Raw genomic sequence first — 23,623 nt, forward strand, 5'->3', positions numbered from 1 at the left:
AACCCATCGTACTCGTGATAATTAAAAGGGAGAATGAGCATTTGTTTCTTGTGAAAACTTACAAACATGGTACCCTTACCATTTCATATCTCATATGATTCGATTTAGTGGAAAAATAATTTAGACAAAATGATAAAATCCCCAAAAGAATCAAGTAACTCAAAGTAACTTGATTGAAGTTCAAACCATATCGAATAGCGTTTGATTTCTTATCCAACCACACATTATTCCATAATGCGTGTTTAGAGAGATTAACTTGTGATTATAAATCACATTTCCTTTGGTTTATATCAAAGTCTTCACTTTGATAATCCCATCACGACTAAATCGTGATTCTTTGAACACTTTTGAACTTCTTCAAAGATTTCTCTATTTACCTTATTAAGTGAACACATTAGTGTCAACCTAAATCGTTGGTAAAAGAAAATGATCAACCTATTTTGGATCAATGATTTACAACCTTGATCTCCTTTTCAACCAAAAAGCACGAGATATCTTGCTTTGAATACAAGATACGCATATACCATTAACAATCTAATGGTTTCAAGAGTACTCGATAACTCTTTGCGTTTATCAATCCAGAATTTAAGGTTTAATCTTGGGTTACCAATTTGAGTCTTGCATCATCTACATGACATATATATTATTCTAGTATGGTTTAGAATATACTCACCTTGATAATGGGCTAGCCATACATCAAATCGTGGTGTGTAGGGTCACAAAAGTGAAACCCTTTTGTATCTTAACAAGTTTATATTCTTATTTAGAGTTTGTGCACTTAATCGTCACAATTAAGTACAACTTTAAACTCAAAAACTAGATTGAATACACAATGACTCTATCTCTCAACATCATTGTTGCTAGTTCCTCATATTCTAATCATCCTATGTATCAAGTACAATGATGAAAACCACCACTGGTTTCTAATATTGACGAAGTAGTTCTAGCAAAATTTATGTCAATCAAATAAACATTTAAAGAAGAAGGTCCAATTAGATGTCCCACAACTAACTTGTTGATTTTTCAATAATTTGGGGTAGTTTCCTTTCTCGTGTCCAACATTTAAGACAATGGAAACTTTATTGGTCGGGATTGATAAGTTTAGTATCGTCATTCTCAACAACTTTACCTTTAACATTACCTTGTATCAATTCCATTCTATTTTTACTTCTTTGAACCTCATCCCATCTTAACGGTTTAAGAGAATGCTCCCACTCATTTCAATGAGTCTTTGCTTTGAGAAGCAAAATTGAATTCATAAAGATTACTCTTCATTTGTTCGTTTTAATCTTAAAACTTTCATTGAAGTGGTTGCGTTATTTTGGTCAATTACGAATTCTTGACAAAACTAATTACCAAATTAATTTATCGCTTCAAGGTACTTAATTCAATTAAGTATATGAATAACAATCCATTGTAAGTAGATGTGTTAGTCAAGAATCAAAAACCTGTTTGATAATGAATAACTTTTATCTATACTCTTTACAAGAGATCCTTAGCAATGGTTCATTTGAGGTTTTAGAAGAAAATTCATATTTGTCTTTAGTTACGATGTTTTAATGGAGATTTGAATCAAAAATCGAAATGATATCGTATATGAATTGTGGTAAAGAAATAGAACAATATGATAACGGAATAGTGGAAAAAAACTAACACATTTATCGTTATAATAATACTTGTAAACAAGTATAGCATTTACATAGTGACCTCTACCCAACTATGATAAATGATTCCAAGATCCAAATTCATATTAACTTGGGCACGGTGTGGCCGATAAAACCCTTATCAATATAACTCGGTGGATTAACGCTTTAATCGATTCTACTTTTAGAACTCTTGGTCGATAATATTACATTAACATTTATCTTTAGCCCAAAACACATTCAACAAGGGCACGGTGTGGCCGATAAAACCCTTATCGAAAAACTTTTGTTGAGTTCAATCCAAATTTCGAATAAATGTGTCCATGATCCAAACCCACATTAATTTGGTCACGGTGTGGCCGATAAAACCCTCATCAACATGAATTCGGTGGATAGACATTTATCACTCACTTCCCCTACGTAACAAGGTTTGTACCCCCGTGTGGCCGAGTGCACTCCCTCACGAAATAGGTTTTCATGGTTTCTACTCTTTGGTAAGGCTATGTCTCAATTGATTGTTTTAGCGAGAGGTCATGTCAATTTATTATCTATCACGTTTTAAGTGAATTAAAGCGGTGAACTACGATAATTATAATTGACACGGTCGATATACTCGATTAAAAGATGATGCATGTTTTAGTTATGGCGATTTAGCGATGCATGCGACATATAAATAAAATGCAAAGCATAAATTAAATCCTAGTATGGCCTTCCTAAAATAGAAAATCTAATTAACTATTACATATTCGGAAACCAACTCCATTGGTCCCTAGAACTTCAGTTTTGGCACGCATCTCGAGGTAACACCGTCTTTATGTATCGTCTTCCTTGAGTGACACCGTCTTCAAGGAACTCCGGAATAATAAAATTACATAACAAATTACATAATTTCCTATTATACATTTGTAATTAAAATAAAATAAATCTATTAAATTACAAAACGGTGATACGAGATCACAATAAATTACAACCGAATCGATATTCCCATACATTTCGGGTAATACCAATTAAAAACTAAGGCCATACTAAGTAAAATTACATAATTCAAAATTACATAAAATAAAAATTATGACAATCATAAATAAAATGCAGCATTATAATATGTATGAACATGCCCAATTATATGCTAAATCGCCTTTAAGGAGCCAATATCGTATATTTATCGGTTTTATTGTTTGCGTGATTCAACCTTTTAAAATCACGATAATTACATAAATTCATATTTATGCACAAGTTAATTACCCTAACCTCTTAGGACTCAAAATTAGTCTCCACTAACTATTTGACTATAATTAACTTATATTACTTAAAATTGTTCATTAATAGACTCAAAATTATAAAAAAATGCTATGAACTCCAAATAAATCACAAAAATTCCAAATAAATTCAAAATTTGAAATTTAAACTTATGAACATTCTGGAAAAATACCATGACACTCATAATGTTCAAAAACTTAGGTTAAAATTTCGTAAAATTATCGGAAAAACTATGTTGCGGTTTATCGTATTTATCAATAAAAATCATAAAAACATGAGAAAAATTATATTCATCAACTTTTCAATTTTAAATCCGAAAAAGATAATAAAATGCAACATGTGACGTTTTTCCTTAGTCATGAAGTATGTTTTAGCAATTTTTCACTAATTAAGTCACTATTTATGCTATTTTTCATCAAAAAACCATAAATCATGCATGAAGACTTCATTATAGCCTATTATTTTACACACATCTTGTAAAATTGCATGTGACAACATACTAAATTTCTATGACCAGATTCGAAATATTTCTCATATTAACCTATTTTTCATTTAAATTCGATTTTTAACATGAAAAATCCATATTTCGAGCATAAAAACTCAAAAAAAAACTGAAAATTTCCAGATTATCTAAAAATAATATATGTGAAAACATATCCAAAAACCACTGAAAAATTCGAAGTTTAGCTAATTTTCGTCCAAAAATGACATTTTTATCATAAAAATCACATTTTAATGCCAATATTATATAAAATGAACAATAAAATCCATAAATTAAACCAAAATATCCTAAAACATTTTAGGACCAGAAACTTTAACATGCATAATAAATTTCGTGATATTTCATAATAAACACAAATTTATAAGTTTTGTTTGTTAATCATATAACTCGGAAAAACAATAACCGATTTGCATGCAAACAACCTTGTGCTCTTGATACCGATTGAAAGAAATCTATATCTCATTATTTAACATATTCATATATGTTTCAAATTAATTTAGTCTTAAAATTAATTACAAATCTTATGCATGCAAACTAAAATAAATAAGTGAAGAAATCATTTTCTCACCATATGAATTTCGGTCAAATGGGCACCAAAAAGATCTCCTTCTTGTTAGTTCTTGAGCTTTCCAATATTGGATGAACATACATGACCTCAAAATAGAAGCCCTCCAATTAGTGGCACCCAAGACTATCCCTTAAACCCACAAACTAATATGTACTAGATATTTATATTGTGGTTTACCTTAAAATTGATTACTAATACTCATATATTACATTAATAATTTTAGTAATCTATTGAACAAATTTGAATCAAAAACTCATCCTTTTGATGAAGATTAAAGAGAGAGAAGAGAGGAAAAATACATGAACTTTTTGCATGTAATATTAGAAAGAATGATGAGTAAAAATTAAGAGAATAATCTTCACTCTAATCACCACAAAACCGGTTGGCATATCACATTTTAGACCATAATTATTTTTCTTTTTGTCTTCACAAGACAAATAGGTGTAAGGTTTTGTCATGGTCAAGTCACTTGTCATTCAGTGTGCATAAACAAAATGAATAAGATAAATGAACAAGACACAAAATTCTAAAGCTTGCCCACCAATAATTCGGTTTATGTAGTGTAATATGGAGTCCATTTTATTTTTGTCAATTGTACAATTGTATGTCATGTGACATGTGACATATTTTATGTCATGTTTTAATTTAAAATGCATATTTAACAAATTAAATATCATTTACAAATTAAATAAATCATATTTAACAAATTGACTAGTAATATAAAATTACTTTCCCATAAAATGGTCATTTAATTACTAGTTAGTATAATTCACAATATCTTGTAATTATAACTAACTTATCATTCTCATCTCGCGTGTTTCGCAAACACCGATTAATTTTAGTAATATAACTTTTTAAATTACTAAATAAAATCTTATTTAATCACATTAGAATAAGATGTCATTTTCTCTCTTATGATAATAATTTGTTCATTTTTAAGGAATTAATTAATCAGACGGTGATACAATTAATTAACCTTTTCAATTAAGGGAATCGTCCTTTAGGTGTGACCTCGAGGGATCAATCGATCACCACCGTCGACGATTAAGTAATGTCAAACTCTAGCCAGCCAATCATTACTGATATGTGTGGACCAGTTGACTATATATGTAATGTATCATCCCTTCCGTATTCTTGTAATGAGATTTAGTAATGATATTTAAATCATGTGATCGCACTATTGTTGAGGACACATTTCCCAACACAAATGAGTATTTGTTTGGTTTTTGTTTTTTATTTTTTGGGTTTTTTTGTTGTTGGGAGAGAATGAATGAGGAGAGGGGGAGTGAATGATTGAAGAGGGTGAATGAATGAAATGGATAATGAGTGAGTAGGGAGATTAGAATGGGGAAGGAGTTATACAAGATTAGAAAGAGTTATACAAGATTAGGGAGGGAGATTAGGGAAGAAGATTTATGACCTTTCTTTGAGATGTAATCTCATCCTCCATTTCCTTCATCCAAGAGCCCTTATAAGGACTTAGGGACTCAATATATATGAAGGCCTTACTAGAACCCTTCTCTCTCTCTCTCTCTCTCTCTCTCTCTCTCTCTCTCTCTCTCACGGCACGGCATAAAGAGAGAGAGAGTTGGCATAAAGGGCCGCGGGCCGGTGGGCGGCACGGCACGGCCCGGTGAGAAAATCGAGGAAGCACGGCACGGCACGACTGGGCTTGAGACGGGCTCCGGCACGATTTTCTTCAAAAATCCGTGCCTAGGCAGACGGCCAGTGACACGGTGGAGCCCTAAGACGGACAAGGCACGACGGGCTTGGCACGGCCCGATACGAAGAATGACCCGTTGATCATTATTTATTAAACAAAAAGTACATTAATATTTAATAAAATATATATTTAAACCATTAATCATTATTTATTAAACAAAAAGTACTAAAAATATATCAATTATATAACATTTTGTTTTTTAAAAAAAAAATATTAAAGCACATGGGTCACTTACTGACAAGGGAGACGAAAAGCCATGGGCCAGGCACTACCCGAGCACGAAAATGGTCGTGTTTGAGCGGGCCGCGGCATAGGTTTGGATTAGTGGGCCTGGCACGGCACGGCCCGAGGAGCTCAATATCCGTGTCTGGGCCGGGCCAATTTTGGGGGAAGGCGGCCGGCCCAGCACGGCCCATTGCCTACTCTATATATATATATATATATAGTATATACTCCCTCTCATCCAAACCAAAGGTTACATTTGACTTTTTGACACTATTCATAATTGTAGAGAATCTTTGGTATTATTAGTAATGTATAAGAGAAAATATAGTCATGCGAGATCTTGTTTGATTCATCGTCATGAATGCTATAAGAATATAAGTTTTCGTAATTTTTAATAATGCAGAATTCAAAGATATTCACGTTAAAACGCGCTCGATGTCAGCGTAATAAAGTCAAATGTAACCTTTGGTTTGGATGGGAGGGAGTATTACCTAACTAGAGACGAGACATTCATTCATCCTCTTATATGTATATGTGGAAGAAAAACCCATTACATTTGTGTCCACATTTTTATCTTTAATTTCTATCTTCTTTGTTTATTACACACTCAAAAAATGCTGACAACAAAATTAAGTCCAACAATCAAGTCATTAATACCACACCCGAGATTCACCGGAGATTCCGTCTCCGGCAGATACGCTAAGACCCGAAAAAGTATTAGGATTATCTCAAACGGGTTGAAAGTAAAGGCAGTGATCAACAGTGGTGGCACTGGCAGAACATCAGTTGGCTCATTTACTGATGAGGTTAAGAATGACTCTAAAAATGATGGGTCTTTGTTGGGTTCTTCATTACAAGTGAGGGCTATTGTTACAATTAAGAAAAAGATTAAGGAAAGATTAGTTGATAAACTTGAAGATCAGTGGTTTAATTACATGATTACTTTCGGTCAAGCCATTTACCTCAAGCTTGTTAGTGACCACATCAACCCTGGTAAAAAATTTCAAATGGTTTTTTTTTTTTTTTTTTAATACTTCCTCTGTGTCCCGGTTATTTTGTTTATCATCAATCAATTGTTGATTGATGATAAACTTACTACATTGGTCCATTTAACAAGTTCATAACTGAACTTATCTTTTCCATTCAGAATGTTAGTGATGTGACAACAACATTTACGGCATAATTATATGCTTAAGGATCTTCACTTTGAATATGCACTGCATACTGAATACATACATGATTGATGTGTTTTGTTCTTTAGCAAAGTGAGCTCTAGGGTACGTAAAAAAGATTATGCCAAAATTCACCCTTATATATATATATATATATATATATATATATATATATATATATATATATATATATATACACTTCAATTTTTTCATTGCATTAGGTTAAAAATGAGTTAATGTGATATGGCAGAGACCAATTCAGGGAAGACGACAGTTGAGGCTTATGTAAAAGACTGGCCAACCAATTCGTCTTCATCAGAGCATTTACACATTGATGAATATGTTGCCGATTTTACTGTTCCGTCTGACTTTGGAAATCCAAGCGCTATACTCATTACAAATTGTCACAATAAAGAGTTCTACTTGGTAGAGATTGTTTTACAAGGATTTCAGGGCGGACCTGTATTTTTCCCGGCAAACTCTTGGATTCATTCGCGTAATGATAATCCTGAAAGTAGAATTATCTTCAGAAATAAGGTAAGTACCTTGTACAACTTGTAAATTCCCACACATAATATTTGTGAAATAATCCTTCCCATTGATATTTGATAGTCTCATGTCTTACTTTTTCCCATTTTGTGGCTGATATAGAAAAAATGTCAAATACAATTCAGTACCTATGTCACTATGTGAGAATGTATCTGAGATTTTTCTTTCTTCTTTCAAGGCATACTTACCGTCAGAAACACCACCGGGAATCAAAGATTTGCGGAGGGAGGACTTGCTCAGTATTCGGGGGAATGGAAAGGGAGAAAGAAAGCTACACGAGAGGGTTTATGATTATGCTCCATATAATGACTTGGGTAATCCTGATAAAGATGCAGACCTCGCTAGGCCAGTTCTTTCGGGCTCTGAATTTCCTTATCCTAGACGTTGTCGCTCTGGAAGACCACCAATGAAAAGCGGTACAGTTTCTGTTCTCTTATACATGATTCTTTCCGTAAGTATTCTTACAAGTCCTTTATAATAAAACTATTCTTGCATGAAATTTATTCATTTTATCAGATGGACCAAAAGCTACACTTTTAGCTTAAGGATATCATGAAACAAACCTAGTTATTTCTTGATTTCAGTTATTAGTGGCTTAATGGGTATCGGAATTACTTTTTCACATACGAATTTTACTCTTTCACCTACATTTTTTTTCATAATTCCATAACATACCCTTTCTTCAAAACCTAATCAAATTAACTCTTACATATACTTTTTCCCTAAAATCGAATCTATCAAATTAATTCTCCAATTAGGGTTTATCATTTAGTAAAATTAATATTTTCTTCTTTATCAATTGATGTTTAGTTGTACGACTACAAAATTCTTGGATCTCTGCTATGATACAGACCTGAGAAGATGAATGTGCCTTTGGTAATTACAAACCTAAAATGCAAGCCATTTATGGTGAAGGGATGGTCGTACAACCAACCTTCTGGAAATGATTCACAATACTGCTATTAATAAAGAGAAGTAAAGTAGCAGTAAATGAAATGAAAAGAATTAACATTCCACTAACAGTGTCATCCCGCCTATGAAGTTTAAACTTTATTACTCTAGTGTGTTTAACAATGGTATTGTTGTCGTAAACTTTATGCATAAATCTACAAATGTTTCCGGTAATTAACCTGTGTTACTTGCTGTCGACTTTTCTTCTCTATTAGAAGGCTGACTAGGGTAGCCAGAGAAGGGCAGTCGAGGTCGGCCGGAGCGACGTCGCCGGTGACTAGTCTAACGGAGCAAGAGGTGTTGAACGGAGGTTGTGTTGGTGGACACCATTGATGGTGAAGGGAGATGACTAGATGAGAGAAAGGAGAAATAAAATCAATTGGATTAGGGTGAGAAAAAATGACAAGGGTAAATTTGTAAAAAACGTATGTGAAAAAGTAAAATCCGTATGTGAAAAAGCACACCCCAATGGGTATATGCATGCAGATTTTAATGCATTCAAGTAGGACTTATGTTATATACAAGGCCGTCTCGCAGAACTAATTGGTCACCTAAATGTCCAAAAGTTTCGGAATGGATAATTTTAAGGATTGCTTATGCAGTTCGGATATGTTTCATTTGAGGTTCATCTGATGGGAATGCTTTGTGATTGTTTTTCGTTATGGTTAAGCTATACAGATCCAGAATGTGAAAGCAGAATAGAGAAACCTAAGCCAGTATATGTTCCCCGAGACGAAACATTCGAAGAAATGAAGCAGGCTACGTTTTCAGCTGGAAGACTGAGAGGTGTTTTGCACAACTTGGTACCCCAGATCAATGCTACTTTATCCAGTTCAGATTTACCCTTCGGATGCTTTTCAGAATTCGACAAGCTATATAATGATGGTTTCACCATCAAAGATGAACATGCTGACAAGGCTAAATACTATGTGGGAAAATTTACAAAGCAATTGCTTAGTATCAAAGATAAGTTGCTGAAGTATGAAATCCCTGCTGTTATTAGAGGTATGTCTTACACTCTTTGTTCCTGCCTACTGTACTCTGATTTAGAAACCGCGACAAGCTATTCCACTTTGGATGAAGCCAAAGTTTCACTTACATTTTGTCTTTGGAATAATAAAGCAATTTGGCTCAATAAACTTTCTGTGTTTCTCATAGTCAGTCAATCCAATTTTCGTTGTATTTTCAATTGTGGGTTATTTGGAAACCGTCTATCTGTTTTCTCAACAAACACAAGGGTAATACTATGTATATCCGACTAGACCTAACAAACGGATAATTCGTGTTGGGTTTCGGTCAGATCATTACGTGTTCAGTTTGGGTGCACTGATATTTTGTCGTTTTTGGTCGGGTTAATTGGGCCATTTCAGGATGATGGCTATTATTGGCTTTGTTTCATTTTGGGTCAGATCACTTTCAGTAGGCCTACATCAGACCACTAGCTTGCCAAAGATGGGAGCTGTTGAGGAAATGGATTACTGTCGTTGTGCATGCTACACACTGTGTTGTGCCCCTGTGACTCTGATGCACCATTATGTTTGCAGGGGACAGATTTTCATGGTTGCGGGATACAGAATTTGCACGTCAGGCTTTAGCAGGAGTAAATCCTGTGAATATTGAGCTCCTTAAGGTAGCTTTGAACACATCCTTTGATACACACACTTTTGGTGAGACTTGATTGTTGTTCCTGTAACCTGAATTTGGTGTGACAGGAATTCCCAATAACAAGCAAACTGGATCCAGCTGTTTACGGCTCCCCAGAATCTGCAATCACCAAGGAAGTAATTGAGCAAGAAATGAATGGAATGACTGTTGAGGAGGTACCAACTTTCTCCTTGAAATGTTAATTGCTCGAAGTCCTCAATTAATAGGGAGCGTTTCTCTTGTCTTTGAGACTGCAGTTTCATGTGTTAGTCACGAGCCTGAAAATAAGTTGGTAACTAACTGGAGGAGTGTAACCCAATTGGGAAACTCTGATAGTCTGATTCTGATGTGTACTTCTTCTGTATTTTCAAAAATAATTATTTACGGGTCTTCTGAAACAGTCTCTCTGTATTTTCAACATAGGGGAAATAGAGCTGTCGTAGGCTTTTGAGGCGCTAGGGAAAGGTTGGTATATAATTGTCACTCTACATTAGCAATGAAATCACTGATCCTTCAAGTGTGATGCTGTTTATGCAGGCCCTCAAAAACAAGAAATTGTTTATAATTGATTATCATGATCTATTCATGCCGTTTGTCAACAAAATCAACGAGTTAGAAGGAAGGAAAACATATGCTTCAAGAACCATCTTTTTCTACACAAAGGATGGGACTCTACAGCCCATTGTCATTGAGCTTTCACTTCCGCCAACCCCATCTTCCCCTCCTTTCAAGCGTGCCTATACTCCTGGAAACGACGCTACAAGTCATTGGATCTGGAAGTTAGCCAAAGGCCATGTGTGTGCTGTCGATGCTGGTGTGCATCAATTAGTAAATCACTGGTTAGTTTTGGTGTGCCTTTAATTGTTTTGTAGGACTTTAATCTGTCTTTCATAATGCATCAAAAGAAAATTTAAAACCCTCTGTGGACATGGGCCACATCTCGGTCTGTGGATTTGGGGGCCACCTACCGATCTGCGGTCACGGGCCACCTGCACGCCCAGCCAAACTGTGGACATGCCGCGGTCTTTTGAAAGCCACGCTCGGCGGCGTAAATGCTTTCGACCGGATCGCTTTAGATCGGTCGGTTTCATCTCGGCAAAGGTCTCGAAACGATTAGAGATGTTCGGAGTCGCCACCAAGCATTTGTGGGATGCTTGGAACCCGTTCGAATCCACTTTATACCTAGGTCAACCAAGGCAAAAAGCGGTGTTTGACATAGGTACTAAAGATAAGGAATCGTCCCCCTTTTAGCATTCTATGCCTAAAATGACTCTCGTGCGCCTTGGATAAGGCCGTCCACTATCCAAAGGTTCTGAGTAAGGGGTGAGGGTACATATTGGGAAGCCCTTTAATCGGACACCCAATCCCGCCCGCGTTAGCGGCCTCTACTGATCGATCGTGGTTGTTTAAGTGCAAGAGTTGATAAAACGGTGTAAATGCATGAATGCACATCCAAAAGTGTTAACCTAACATGTGAGCTTTCTAAGTCGGTTTGTTAATCCAAATATCAAGCATAAGATGTCAAGTTGGATTTATGGTTGATTTGCATGTGAGAACGGAAATTAAACATCCATTTACCAAATTCGGGTTATGATGCTTAACACGATCCATTTATTGAAAAAGGGTGTCAAATGACAAAGTGTAAAAACGTAAGCTTGTCAATCTGATCCGTCATGTATTCGGATTAATCGTAATCGGGATCGTCCTAGACAAGTGCTAAAAACGAGGCAGAAAGGCGCGAGCCTATTGGCGAGGTAAGGGGCTCTGCCCAGGTTTTGAAATATGAAAGCAGAGGGCCTCTTGGGGCGCGAGCCATGGGGCGAACCAAGGGGCGTCTCCTGGTTGTTAAAAAGGTTGTTTAAAACCGTTTTTTTGTGATTAATGATTTGCATGTATTGTTTGCATGACTCGGAATAATTACTATTATGTTAGTAATATTCGTTGTCGGACTTGCATGTTTGAAAAGCATAGTTTACAAATAGAAATGTAAAATGTTTGATTTGAACTAAATATGTTAAGTTCATTTCTTTGTAATTAGTCAAGTTTGTCATCGTACTCGGATTAAACCGACATGGTATAAAGAACCAATGATGATTATGGATTATGACTAATATGTTTACAAGTGTAAATTAAAGAGAAAAATGGTAAATAAAGAAAAGGGTGTTAAAATACCCATTAAAATGTAATTAACCAACAATATCATCGAGTCACGGAATAAACCGTCATGATATAAAGAACCAAGGATGATTTTTGTAATGGTCAAAATATTTGTCATAAAAATGATTTGAAATGGTAAAAACCGTAAAAGAAAAGAAGTAAAAATAAAAGAAAGTGTTGAAGGAAAGACGAACTCAAACATGGATGAGTGTCTGACCAGACACCCACAAGAGGCGCGAGCCTCCCTGGATAGCAAGGAGCTCCTGTCTCAGGCCAAAACTCTGTTTTGGCTCGTCTAACCTATATTTGAATCGTGTTATGCATTGTTCATGCTTATAGACTCATAAAAACAGTAAATACATGAAATAAAGTGAGTTGTTTACACCCTCAAACTTACGTGTATTGATATTTTGCGACGTAGACGACTTTAGAGACAAGTTTTCTCGTAGCGATTACTCACGATCAAGAAGTTTAAAAAGAGTGCCTTAAAAATGGATTTTGTTTTGAAAATGAGTTGAAAATATGTTAATTAAAACATGTTGATTGATGAATTGAGTTGGTCAAATGGGTCGGTCGAATGCACGGCGACGGTACCAAACAAAATGTGTAAGGCTTGTGTTTACGATCGGTAGATCGTAAACACGTGTCGATTTGTTGACTTAGGAAGTCGAGTATAGAAGTTTAAGGGAGATGTGAGGGAGCGGACTCTCGCGTGAATGTTGTAGTGTGTGATGGTGGGTATTTATAGAGAAATGTGGGATGGTAGGTCGGTCGATTTTGCTTTTAGGCTAAGGAGACACCCCATTGAGGCGCGAGCAAGCCTGCTATGCAATGGGGTGCCCTATCCTTTTTAATTTGGACGTGGCCAATTCTCCATCCATTGTTTGATTGGTTTGATATGTGGTATTCATATAGGATGTCGTGTAACAATATGGGTATCTAATAAGATGATTTTGGTGTTACTTGAGGTAGGTGTTTTGTGTGCTTGACTCGGGTTTGACCCGTGTGAGTCGGGATTTGAATTTTGAGTCGGTTTTTGGCTCGGTGTCGGTTTTGACTCTAATTAGGGTCATTTTAATGGAAATGACATGATGAAAACATTCATGACATTATTTTTGACATTCGGGATTTGGGTTGACTCAGGTTGACTCGAGTTGCGGGTTTCTGAGTCGGTTTTGGGTCCGAAGACGGTTTTAACTCTAAATAGTGTTATTTTAATGCAAATGAAGTTAGAAAACTTTTGAAATCATTTTTCGCATTAAACCGTCTCATGTATAGCCAATCCACGCACGCATATCAAAAACACGTTATAGTCCGATCATCATCGGGTGGTTTTTGGAAGGTGCAGATACTGGGTATCTACACCCTCCTATTTAAGCCTTTATAAAACCTTGCAATTTCCATCTTGAAACTCGACAAGGTTCGACCACAACTTGTGATCAGACAGTCTCTAATTTTGTTTTGTTGTGCCTCTCTTAAGTAAGTAGGTTACTCAATCTTTAAGTTATTTGTGGTTTTCAGGTTGAGGACACATGCTAGCATTGAATCGTATATAATTGCTACTCATAGACAACTTAGCCAAATGCATCCCGTTTACAAGCTTCTACACCCTCATATGAGGTACACCCTGGAAATTAATGCCCTTGCTAGACAGAGCTTAATTAACGGAGGTGGTATCATTGAGGCGTGTTTTACACCTGGAAAATATTCCATGGACATTAGCTCTGCTGCTTACAAGAGCATGTGGAGGTTTGATATGGAAGCATTGCCGGCTGATTTACTAAGAAGGTAAAATCAATTAACCTTAAGCTATCATTAGAAACTTTATATAAGCTAGAAGGGTTCTTGTAACTGTAAAAAGGAGCACTCTTTTGGAACAGGAACTGCTTTCTATATCTGTCTTATTGTTTATCAAATGACCCATATAGATATAGTGTATAAGATACCCAAAATGACCAGACCTGACCTGAAGTGCATGAAATACCCAAACTAATCCTGTCTGCACCCGAACCAACTGACCTGTTAACTTATGCATGTTTGGTTTTCCAGAGGAATGGCAGAAGAAGATTCTACTGAACCCTTTGGAATTAAACTTGTGATTGAAGACTACCCTTATGCTGCTGATGGTCTTCTTATATGGTCTGCAACCAAAGATTGGGTTGGATCCTATGTCGGGCACTTCTATCCTGACGCCAATGCCATTGTCGGGGATGTTGAACTGCAAGAGTGGTGGAAGGAGATCAAGAACAAAGGTCATGCCGATAAAAAAAATGAGCCTTGGTGGCCGGAACTCAAGACCAAGGAGGACTTAACACAAATACTAACCACTATGATTTGGGTTGGTTCAGGCCAACATGCAGCCATAAACTTTGGGCAGTACCCTTTTGGAGGGTACGTCCCAAACCGCCCAACTATAATGAGGAAACTCATTCCTCAAGAAAACGAACCTGACTTTCAGAAGTTCCTTTTGAACCCTCAAGCCACGTTTCTCTCATCCATGCCTTCCCAACTTCAAGCTACCAAAGTAATGGCGGTTCAAGACACTTTGTCCACTCATTCGGTGGATGAGGAGTATTTAGGGCAAGAGTTTAGTCTCTTTAGTCATTGGATTGATGACGAGGAAGTTAAAGGCATGTTTGAGAGATTCTCATCCCGATTAAAGGAGGCGGAAGAGATCATACATCAAAGAAATAAGAATTTGAAACTCAGGAACAGGACCGGTGCAGGCGTCCCTGCTTATGAGCTGCTTCTCCCAACATCTGGCCCTGGTGTTACTGGTCGTGGCATTCCTAACAGTATCTCTATTTGACCAGTTCAGTCAATGAAGACTTCATATTGTATTTATTGAGACATTCAGATAGTTTTTGTATACTAGGTACTGCTCTCTACAAATCATGCCATTTAAAATGAGACATTTAACCTTATAATAGTTCAAGGTTCACACCCTTCTGACTTGGGTATGAATGTATGATGTAATCCAGAAAAATTTCCTTAGGGTTCTTCTACGTGGTACCTTCCTATTTTATTGAATTTTACGTAGTGTACTTCGTTTTTTAAAAATACTGGTATATTGTAAATTTAATGAAAACTTCTTAAAATACCATAACTGCTCTAATTTTACGTGGAATATGTTTTTGAAATCGGTCGTAAAAAAACAAGCCTATTTGTGCTTTTTGAAATGTGGTGACGTTACAATTCCACATAAACGGAAGGTTGCAAAGTTGAAAAATAGCAGAAACAGCTCTTAAGCGAGATGAGTTTCACAATTTATCATTATCATACAGCCGAAGATTCAAGTAACAAACAAATCAGCAGAAATATTATACAAAAGGGAGGAACATGAAGCAGCCAATAAATTTTGACTTAGAAATCGTCTATAAGTATACTTCTAGAGAGATATACAGGTGACTCTTCTTTAGATCTCATACTAGTATAGCTCTCTTCGGATGAGTACTGGGTAGCACAAAGCCAGCTCTCCTTTCCTCGAACGAGTATTCAATCTCGTCGGTCCTTTCTTCCACCGAACTACCTCCATAGACCGATAGAGCAGCCGGTGTCATTGTTGTTTGCATAGGAGCTGAGACTGTAAAAGGAGTCGAGGGCACAGGGTTCGAATTAACATTTGGAGTCCGGTTTTCTTCATCCAAAGTATGGATCAACTTCAGGGGAGTTGTAGGAACCGTATTACTCGCAGTGACTGGTTTCTGTGAGGTTTCAATTTTGAAGGAGGTTTTATGATTTGGCTCGTTTTTTAATATGTTCTGATCGTCATAGAAGTCTCCATTTGCTCTTGATGATGTTGTGGAGGAAACAGGTGAGAAAGGTCTTCGTACAGAAGCAGGCTCGGATTCACGACCATTGAATGTGTAGTTTCTTGTTGGGAGATTGGCGACATCCAATGCCCTCCTTGCTATAGATAGAAAGCAATGTTTAGCACCCGAAACTATTAATTCACGTGAAAACACCTTTAATCTGCTAAAGACAAACTACTTTTTTATGCATACATAAGCTGTGTTATTCATGCTTGTTTCAGAGTATCCTACATCGGCATGTGTCCAAGTCTCCTACTGGGCTACTTTTTATGAGATTCCAGGTGTTTTGGCTTAACATGAAGTGTCCACGGTCATACTCATGTCCGAGTGTCGAGTTTCAGGGTCGGATTAAGATAAGATTATAGGAACTAACCAGTTGTTTTGGTTCCAGGGTTGTCATCCTTCTTCACAGGACGTGAATTTGGAGTTGCTCTTGAAGACTGAGATGAAACCGGCCTTGGAGTTTGCATCACATTACCTCCACCAACAGAGAGCCTTCTATTGTTTACTCCTCCCATAGACAATCTAGAAGCTTTCTTGCCACCCTTTAGTGGGCTTGGCTTTGAGCCAAAAATTGCCTCTTGCTCAGTAATTAACTGCCCTTGAAGCTTCTTCTGTTCCTGAATACAGAAATTAAAATCATAATGTCATCCTTCTTGACAGGAAGTAAATAGTTTTTTAACCCCTTTCGAGTTTTGATGGTAATAATGACAACAGAATAATGGAAATCATACCCGCTGCCTTTTCTTTTCCTGCTCCTTCTCTTGCCTTACTATCATGTAATCCTCGAGCATCGTAAGTAAATGAGACTAATCAATACATCCAGGCAGTTTTAGAGTCAGACAATGGCAAGGTGAGAGGATACAAGAAGAAACTGAAAGAAACTTTTTTTGTACAGAGAGACATATATTTACCCCATCATACATAAATAGCTCCCCTCTTTCATTCTCCCAGTTAAGAGCTTTTGTAGCTAGTGCCTCCACCATTCCTATACAGCATTGCATATACTAATGTCAACCCCTATGGTAATAATACTAGTAACTTGCAAATCTGCCAAAAAAACTAATACTGAGTACGATTCTCTTCAGAGTCAGCAACATCAAATAGAATAGTTGCAATTTACAAATGTTCGTCTAGCAGACAGCTTATTTTATTTTATTACATTTCTCAGTAGTGAACAGTGAGATGGCTAAAAAAGACGACTCTACTGTTTGTATTAGTACACAACAAAAAGTTGTGGTATTTACCAGGAAGCTTGTTAGCTAATGTTCGAGCTTTTTCGGCACGTTTGAGGATTAGATGTGCCCCTCTGCCAGCATTGTACCTGTTTTCATCCTACAGTACGCAGCAACTGGATTTTCAGCACAATGAAATAATATATAATCATGTGTACGAGGATAAGATTAAGCAAGCAACCATGTTATATTCTTCTAGCCACTCCTCCTCCTCACGAGCCGATAACCACTTCTCAACTTTTTCCAGTATTTCTTTCCGGCTATATGCTTCCTCTTTAACCTTGGCAACTTCCATTTCAATTTGCTCAAGAACAGGTCCAGGGTCCAAAGCTCCTGTATTGCAATAGTTCAGCACGCCGGGGAAAAAAGGCAAAGTAAACAAGCTCCATGAACATGCAAGGTTGTGAGCAAGATACCAGTTTCAATTGCTGCCACAAGACTTTGTAGTTCACCATCTCCTTCAGGAAGTAAATGTGTCTTCCGACAAAGTTCCTCTAGTTCTGCCCTCTTCTTCAGGACTAATTCTTTCATCTTGCTAGATTTCAACTCTTCCAACCTAAAGACTTCTGTCTCAACCTGCACAAAAAAAAGTTACATTTCTCTTACTTATTCCGTCCATGAATAAACTCCGTGGTTTGTTTTTGCACACAATTAAGGAAATAATAAGAGGTCGATGGAAATACAAATTGATGAAAAATCTGGGGGTCACGAACTCCCAAACAATAAAGATATACACTGAAGTACAATTGTAGTACAAGATATGGTAAGATCAGAAGACGCGAAGGGCTGCAGCTCACATGTTTTATGAAATCGGAAGAGAGCATGTCTGGGTCAGTAATCTCATCTTCTAATGCAGCAATTTTGCACGTGACATTTTGAAATGTTTGTTGCTCCTCAATAGGTGTATCCATGAGACTCCATAGCTCCACCAGCATTGTCGCAAGATCTTGGAGCTGCAGAATTTTATCATATATCAAAAAAAGATCAAATGGGTAAATGGGCAAAACTAAAAACAAGAAATTAAACGAAGAGCGTGTCTGGTGTAATATACCCGCTGCATCCTTTGAAGTTTATGCTCTCGCAATCGAGTTATGGCAGATTCCATCAGCTTAAGTGTTTCGGTACTTATGCTTAATGTTTCACCACTGTTGTCAGCTAAGCTAGGATGAAGGTCTCTGACCGTTTCATTGAAATCCAACCCAAGGACAGAGCACAATGAGCTTAAAACACTTAAGTGCTCCATTACCTGCTTCAAGCGGTCACTCTGCAAGTGAAAGATGGGACAAATAAAACAGTGTGGTCAACTCTATGGTAAAGGAAATAAGGACACCCAAAAGTCTTAATTCCAAGAAGGTTCTACGAGATTGAGATAACCTTTTCCTTTTGCAAGGACTGAAGCTGTCTTTGCAATTCTTCAAACCTTCTGAGAGACAAGTCATTTTCATCCACAGCTGTGGGTATGCTATTTTGTCCGGCTGATCCAAAAATTTCTGTTGATACCTTCTGAACTTGTCCAATTATGTCCATGAACTGATTTTTCCTGTCTGCTTTTCTTTTCCGCATCTCTTCTAGCTCTGGAAGAATGGTACTGAGCTCGTCATTTAAACTTCTGGCATTTGGTTCAGTCTGCCATATTTAGTTCAATTGCATTATTCCCTTGTAATAGATACAATTGCATGCATGGTTACCGAATTCGCTCGGTACCCTACGAATCGCGAATTGTTAAAAGCGAATTCGATCATGTTTCTTACTGAAAATACATATAACACACATTCTATAAGAGCGAATCGCGAATTGGTAAGGACGTATTCATAGCGAATATCATTCACATACATCAGTTCTGGAAAATATCTATAAATCTAGCCACAAAACAACAATTGGGAAAAAAAATTATCACTAATTACGTACTGACTACTGAGCAACTACACCAGCCAGGGTATATAGAAAAAAAAAAAAGAAAAAGAACATTCACCAATAACAATAATGGCGCCTGTTATGAACTACTTACCTGTCTAATATGTACTGGTAGCTCTCCCATAGCAGAACAAATGGCTGCAAGTTCGGCCTCAGAATCAGCAATAGCCTGACGTAGCTGAGCCCTTGAACGGTTTGCCTGATCAACTTTTCTCCTGTAAACTTGGAGACACTCCTGTTCAAGCTCAAGCAACATTTTATCCCGCGATGTTTCATTCTCGCCCACCTCATCCCATATTTTCTACATACCAACCACAAACATATGGAACAAAATCAATCTGCAAATGACTAACCCAGAAAAAGCTTAATTATTAGTTCAATGCTAGGGATTCATTCTATACCTGAAGTTCATATAAAAGAGACCCACAGGTTGTTTCGGCTTGTAGAAGCAGCTCATTCGGTGTGCTTCCCATATTCTGAAAACCCAGAGTTGTAGCCTGAAACAACATTAATACAAAAGAAAAAATAAATCAGAAGTTTGGATTTAGCATGTCTGTTTCAATCAGCTGATTACTTTTACAGAAGTACAGAACAATAGAAGTTTATGTAACCAAGTTCTCTACCGTAGTGGAGCGGTACCACAACTAAGTGACATGTTTTAACACAGTTAAGCTGGTTGATATCCGTCCCGGTCATTTGTTTACCTATTCCATTTTGGGTGTCTCGGTCAATTGTTTACATTTCTATTTTAGGAATGCCTTTGATGGACAATTTGATCCTCCACACTCCATTTGATCCACTTGTCATCTAATAATTGACCCCCTCTTTTTTCCTTGGTCTTTGTGCCAAAACCAAAGATAAACAAATGACCGAGACGGACGGAGTTGTAATTGTCGCAAAGCAATCTGAATATTGTAAGGAATGACAACAATGCAGGGAATCTCTGCATATTTGTAACCGAATTGAAAACAAGATTTTCTTCCAAAAATGCCCTAGATTATAATAAATGAGTGAACAGTGAAAATGAAACAAGTATCTAAGGGATGAAAATCCAAGTAAAATAAAACAAGCATCTAAGGGATGAAAATCCAAGTAAAAACCCTAATTCACCGATCACCACTATTGCTGTTGAGTATGAAGAAATTGAAATCAGATATCAATTCTTCTTAAAATTAAAACCCAATCATGATAAATAGAGTAATTAATCCAAAAGATGAGTAAGGAAAGTGTGATTAGGGTTTCCAGTGAACTGATTCAGCTCAATTTAAACTCAAAATCAGTCAAAATAACCCTAGAATAGTGAAGAAAATGAGAAACGATAATTACAATTAGGAATAGAGGATACTAACCTTGTACAACAAAATGAAAGAAATGTGCGGAAGATAGTGAAGAGAAAGAATGGAGATGATGAAGGAAATTCGACCGTTGAAAGGAGGATAGTTTTAAGGTCTTAAAAGGACAAGCGTTTTATAGTTTGAAATTTGAAAAGTAAGAGGAGTGATAGTGGTAACTGGTAAAGCCCTCAAATATACCACAAATTCTTGAGACATTTTTCGTCATAAGCCAATGATCTCTCACAAATTGCAATTGAGAAGTAAGTGATAGGAGGTTTTTTCACGTAGACCTGGTAAAATTGACTCAATCTGAATGACTCGATTCGAATAGCCTGACCCGAACCCGACCTTATACCCGAACTCAAGACTCGAATTTGACCTAACCTGAATTGACCCAACCCCGACCAGACTCGAAGTTTACAGACCCGACCCTGTAGACCCGTTTGCCAGGTTTAGGTTTGTGAGAGGTCACAAGCTTGTGACCGTCACAAGCAAGACCTATTGCAAATATACACGTATGTCACTATTGTAACGGATCCGATAATATCGGATAATGAGGAAAACAGATTAATCAGGACAGGTTTGACCAAGATATAAAGTTGATTCGAACAACGTTCAAGCACTCCATAATTGCTTGGTGGCACTCCATCAATCACAATTTGCTCGTTTGGAGACCTTCATTGAGAAGGAACCGACCAAGCTAAAACAATCCGATTATACACACTCTATATGACCGTGTAACGCGGATGTGCGCACGGGTTGCATGTCCACAAAGGCATATTGTTATCAAATAAAAATCTCGTGACACTTTTTTTGTTTCAATACCCTCGCGTTAATTATATGGGTCACATTCCCATCTAATTCACCATCCTTTTCAATTTTTATACCCTACACTCATGTGTAGGGTACTCCCTACACCCACTATTTAAAAAATAAAAAATAAAAGATAAAACCACCCACTATAAGTAGTTAGTTTATCAATTACCATAAACCTATCTTTTTCCTATTTCAAAACCTAAAATCTTCCATATTTACCAAAAATATTATGCATAAATTTTCATTTTTAATTGTTAGTTTTGTAATCTTCGATTTATGTTTTGATTGATTATTTTCAAACTTATCAGGTAAGTGTTTAAATTATATCAACTTTGTCGTTAGATGTTTGATTTCAAGTGTGATATTATCATATCCTACTATCATATTCACTTTTAATTTAGTGAATATGGTATTGTTTGATGAATATATTTTGTCTAGTGTGGTATTCACCATATGTAACTATTATATTCACTTTCAATTTTAGTAAATATGATTGTGTAATTTGACGAATATGTGGTATGTAGTATGATATTCACCATATTACACTATTATATTCACTTTAAGTTTAGTAAATATAATAATGTAATTTGATGAATATGTATTACGTAGTGATATTCACTATATCACACTATCATATTCAGTATGGGTTTGGTGAATACGATAAGAGTAATTTGATGAATATGACATATGTGATGTGATATTCATCATATGACACTATTATAGTCACTTTCACTTTAGTGAATATGGTGATTTAGTTTGATGATTTTGAATTATAAACTTGAAAAATTAGACCACAAATTGTTGAAAATTATGCAATTGATAAATTTGATATGATTTTAAAGTTGTTGTAGCCAGGAATTTGGAAAATATAAAAAAAAAAAAAGGCATTATTGAAAAATATAGTGGGTAGTTATTTTTTTTCTTTTAATTTTATTTTCCTATAACTTCTATAAGAGTATCCTACTCCCTACTCCAGGGTGTAGGATATAATTTGCCCACTTTTCTTTTTCCTACTTCACTAAACTTACACGGTTACACCCAGTAAACTAGATATCCGTTTTTTGTTTCTCTTAAGTTTCCTAATTCTCTTAATAACTAAATACAAATTGTTTAAAAAAACGTCAGTAATAAACCAAGAAAAATTATCTACAACGTTGTACTGTTATTATATGAAAAGTATTTTTTTATAACTAAAGTTAGGCAAAATTCACAAGAGAAATTTATTTATTCTACTGGAGATTCCTGATATCCTACATTTGATTTTATTTAAGGGACATGTTATTTCCCGCACATCTTTTTACTAAATGCTACACAAATTTTCTTCTTTTTCCATTTTCCCCCTCTCATTTTATACACACGGTAATACCACATGTCTCTGAGTATATGGAACTCGGTCGAGTGGGAGATACTCGATCGAGTGGGTTATCGGGTGATTGGAGTTTGGCTTCTAGAGTGTTAGCATTCGACCGAGCTTGTTGGTACTCGGTCGAGTATAGCGTACTCGGTCGAGTATGTCAGGTACTCAATCGAGTATCCGGTTCAGTTACGTTATTTTATGCGGTTTTGGTTAAGGTGATTAGAGAAGTATAAATATCGTGTAATCAGTTTTTAAAATCATTTTTCACAAACCTAAACGACGTTTCATTCTTCTCTAATCATCTTCATCATCTCCTAAGCCTAGATTGATTAATTATGGGTTCTTGCATCTCGTTTCCGTGTCAATAGCGTGGGTAAGTCTCTAATATTTCTTATTTCAGTTTATGGTTATTATTTAGAGATGATGCAAACCCTAATTTGGGTTGGATTGCGGGTAGTGATTGATTGTGTTGATTGTGATTAGTATTGTTTGATTCGCATTATTGTAGGTGACGATGTGGTACTCGTTGTGCATTTGTATGATTGGTTGTAGTGTAACGGATTGCGAAAAGGTAGGGTTTCCCTACTTAGTCGGTTGTATAATTGATTATAAGATGTGATTGTGATTGATTGTTGGTATTGTTATCATTGTGATTGAGATTGTACTGTGATCGGTTGTTGTTGTGGGACCATTTTCGGGAGATGGTTCCAACCCCATGTTCGCCCCTTGTGGCTCCCGTCACAAGGGGATGTGCACATTAATGA

The 23,623-nt window shown here is 36.3% G+C and overlaps 2 protein-coding genes across 2 annotated transcripts; one reads left to right on the plus strand and one right to left on the minus strand.

Annotated features, from left to right (window-relative positions):
• Nucleotides 1–6,447: 6,447 nt before the first annotated feature.
• Nucleotides 6,448–15,494, plus strand: LOC141623631 (lipoxygenase 6, chloroplastic). The gene is made up of 9 exons (XM_074439747.1): nucleotides 6,448–6,911; nucleotides 7,341–7,627; nucleotides 7,818–8,055; nucleotides 9,269–9,595; nucleotides 10,135–10,220; nucleotides 10,303–10,410; nucleotides 10,772–11,073; nucleotides 13,913–14,179; nucleotides 14,441–15,494. Exons 1-9 carry the CDS (start codon nucleotides 6,533–6,535, stop codon nucleotides 15,198–15,200), a joined length of 2,754 nt encoding a protein of 917 aa, XP_074295848.1. The 5' UTR covers nucleotides 6,448–6,532; the 3' UTR covers nucleotides 15,201–15,494.
• An 81-nt stretch (nucleotides 15,495–15,575) lies between these two features.
• On the minus strand, nucleotides 15,576–20,948 carry LOC141623632 (65-kDa microtubule-associated protein 3-like). Its single transcript, XM_074439748.1, has 13 exons — nucleotides 20,702–20,948; nucleotides 19,754–19,849; nucleotides 19,447–19,653; nucleotides 18,813–19,064; nucleotides 18,490–18,702; nucleotides 18,236–18,391; nucleotides 17,855–18,014; nucleotides 17,620–17,771; nucleotides 17,451–17,538; nucleotides 17,118–17,191; nucleotides 16,938–17,012; nucleotides 16,577–16,823; nucleotides 15,576–16,301 (listed from the first exon to the last, which is right to left on the minus strand). Exons 2-13 carry the CDS (start codon nucleotides 19,823–19,825, stop codon nucleotides 15,814–15,816), a joined length of 2,184 nt encoding a protein of 727 aa, XP_074295849.1. The 5' UTR covers nucleotides 19,826–19,849; nucleotides 20,702–20,948; the 3' UTR covers nucleotides 15,576–15,813.
• Nucleotides 20,949–23,623: the final 2,675 nt, after the last annotated feature.

This window comes from Silene latifolia, chromosome X (assembly GCF_048544455.1).
Source record: "Silene latifolia isolate original U9 population chromosome X, ASM4854445v1, whole genome shotgun sequence".
Classification (NCBI taxonomy): Eukaryota; Viridiplantae; Streptophyta; class Magnoliopsida; order Caryophyllales; family Caryophyllaceae; genus Silene; species Silene latifolia.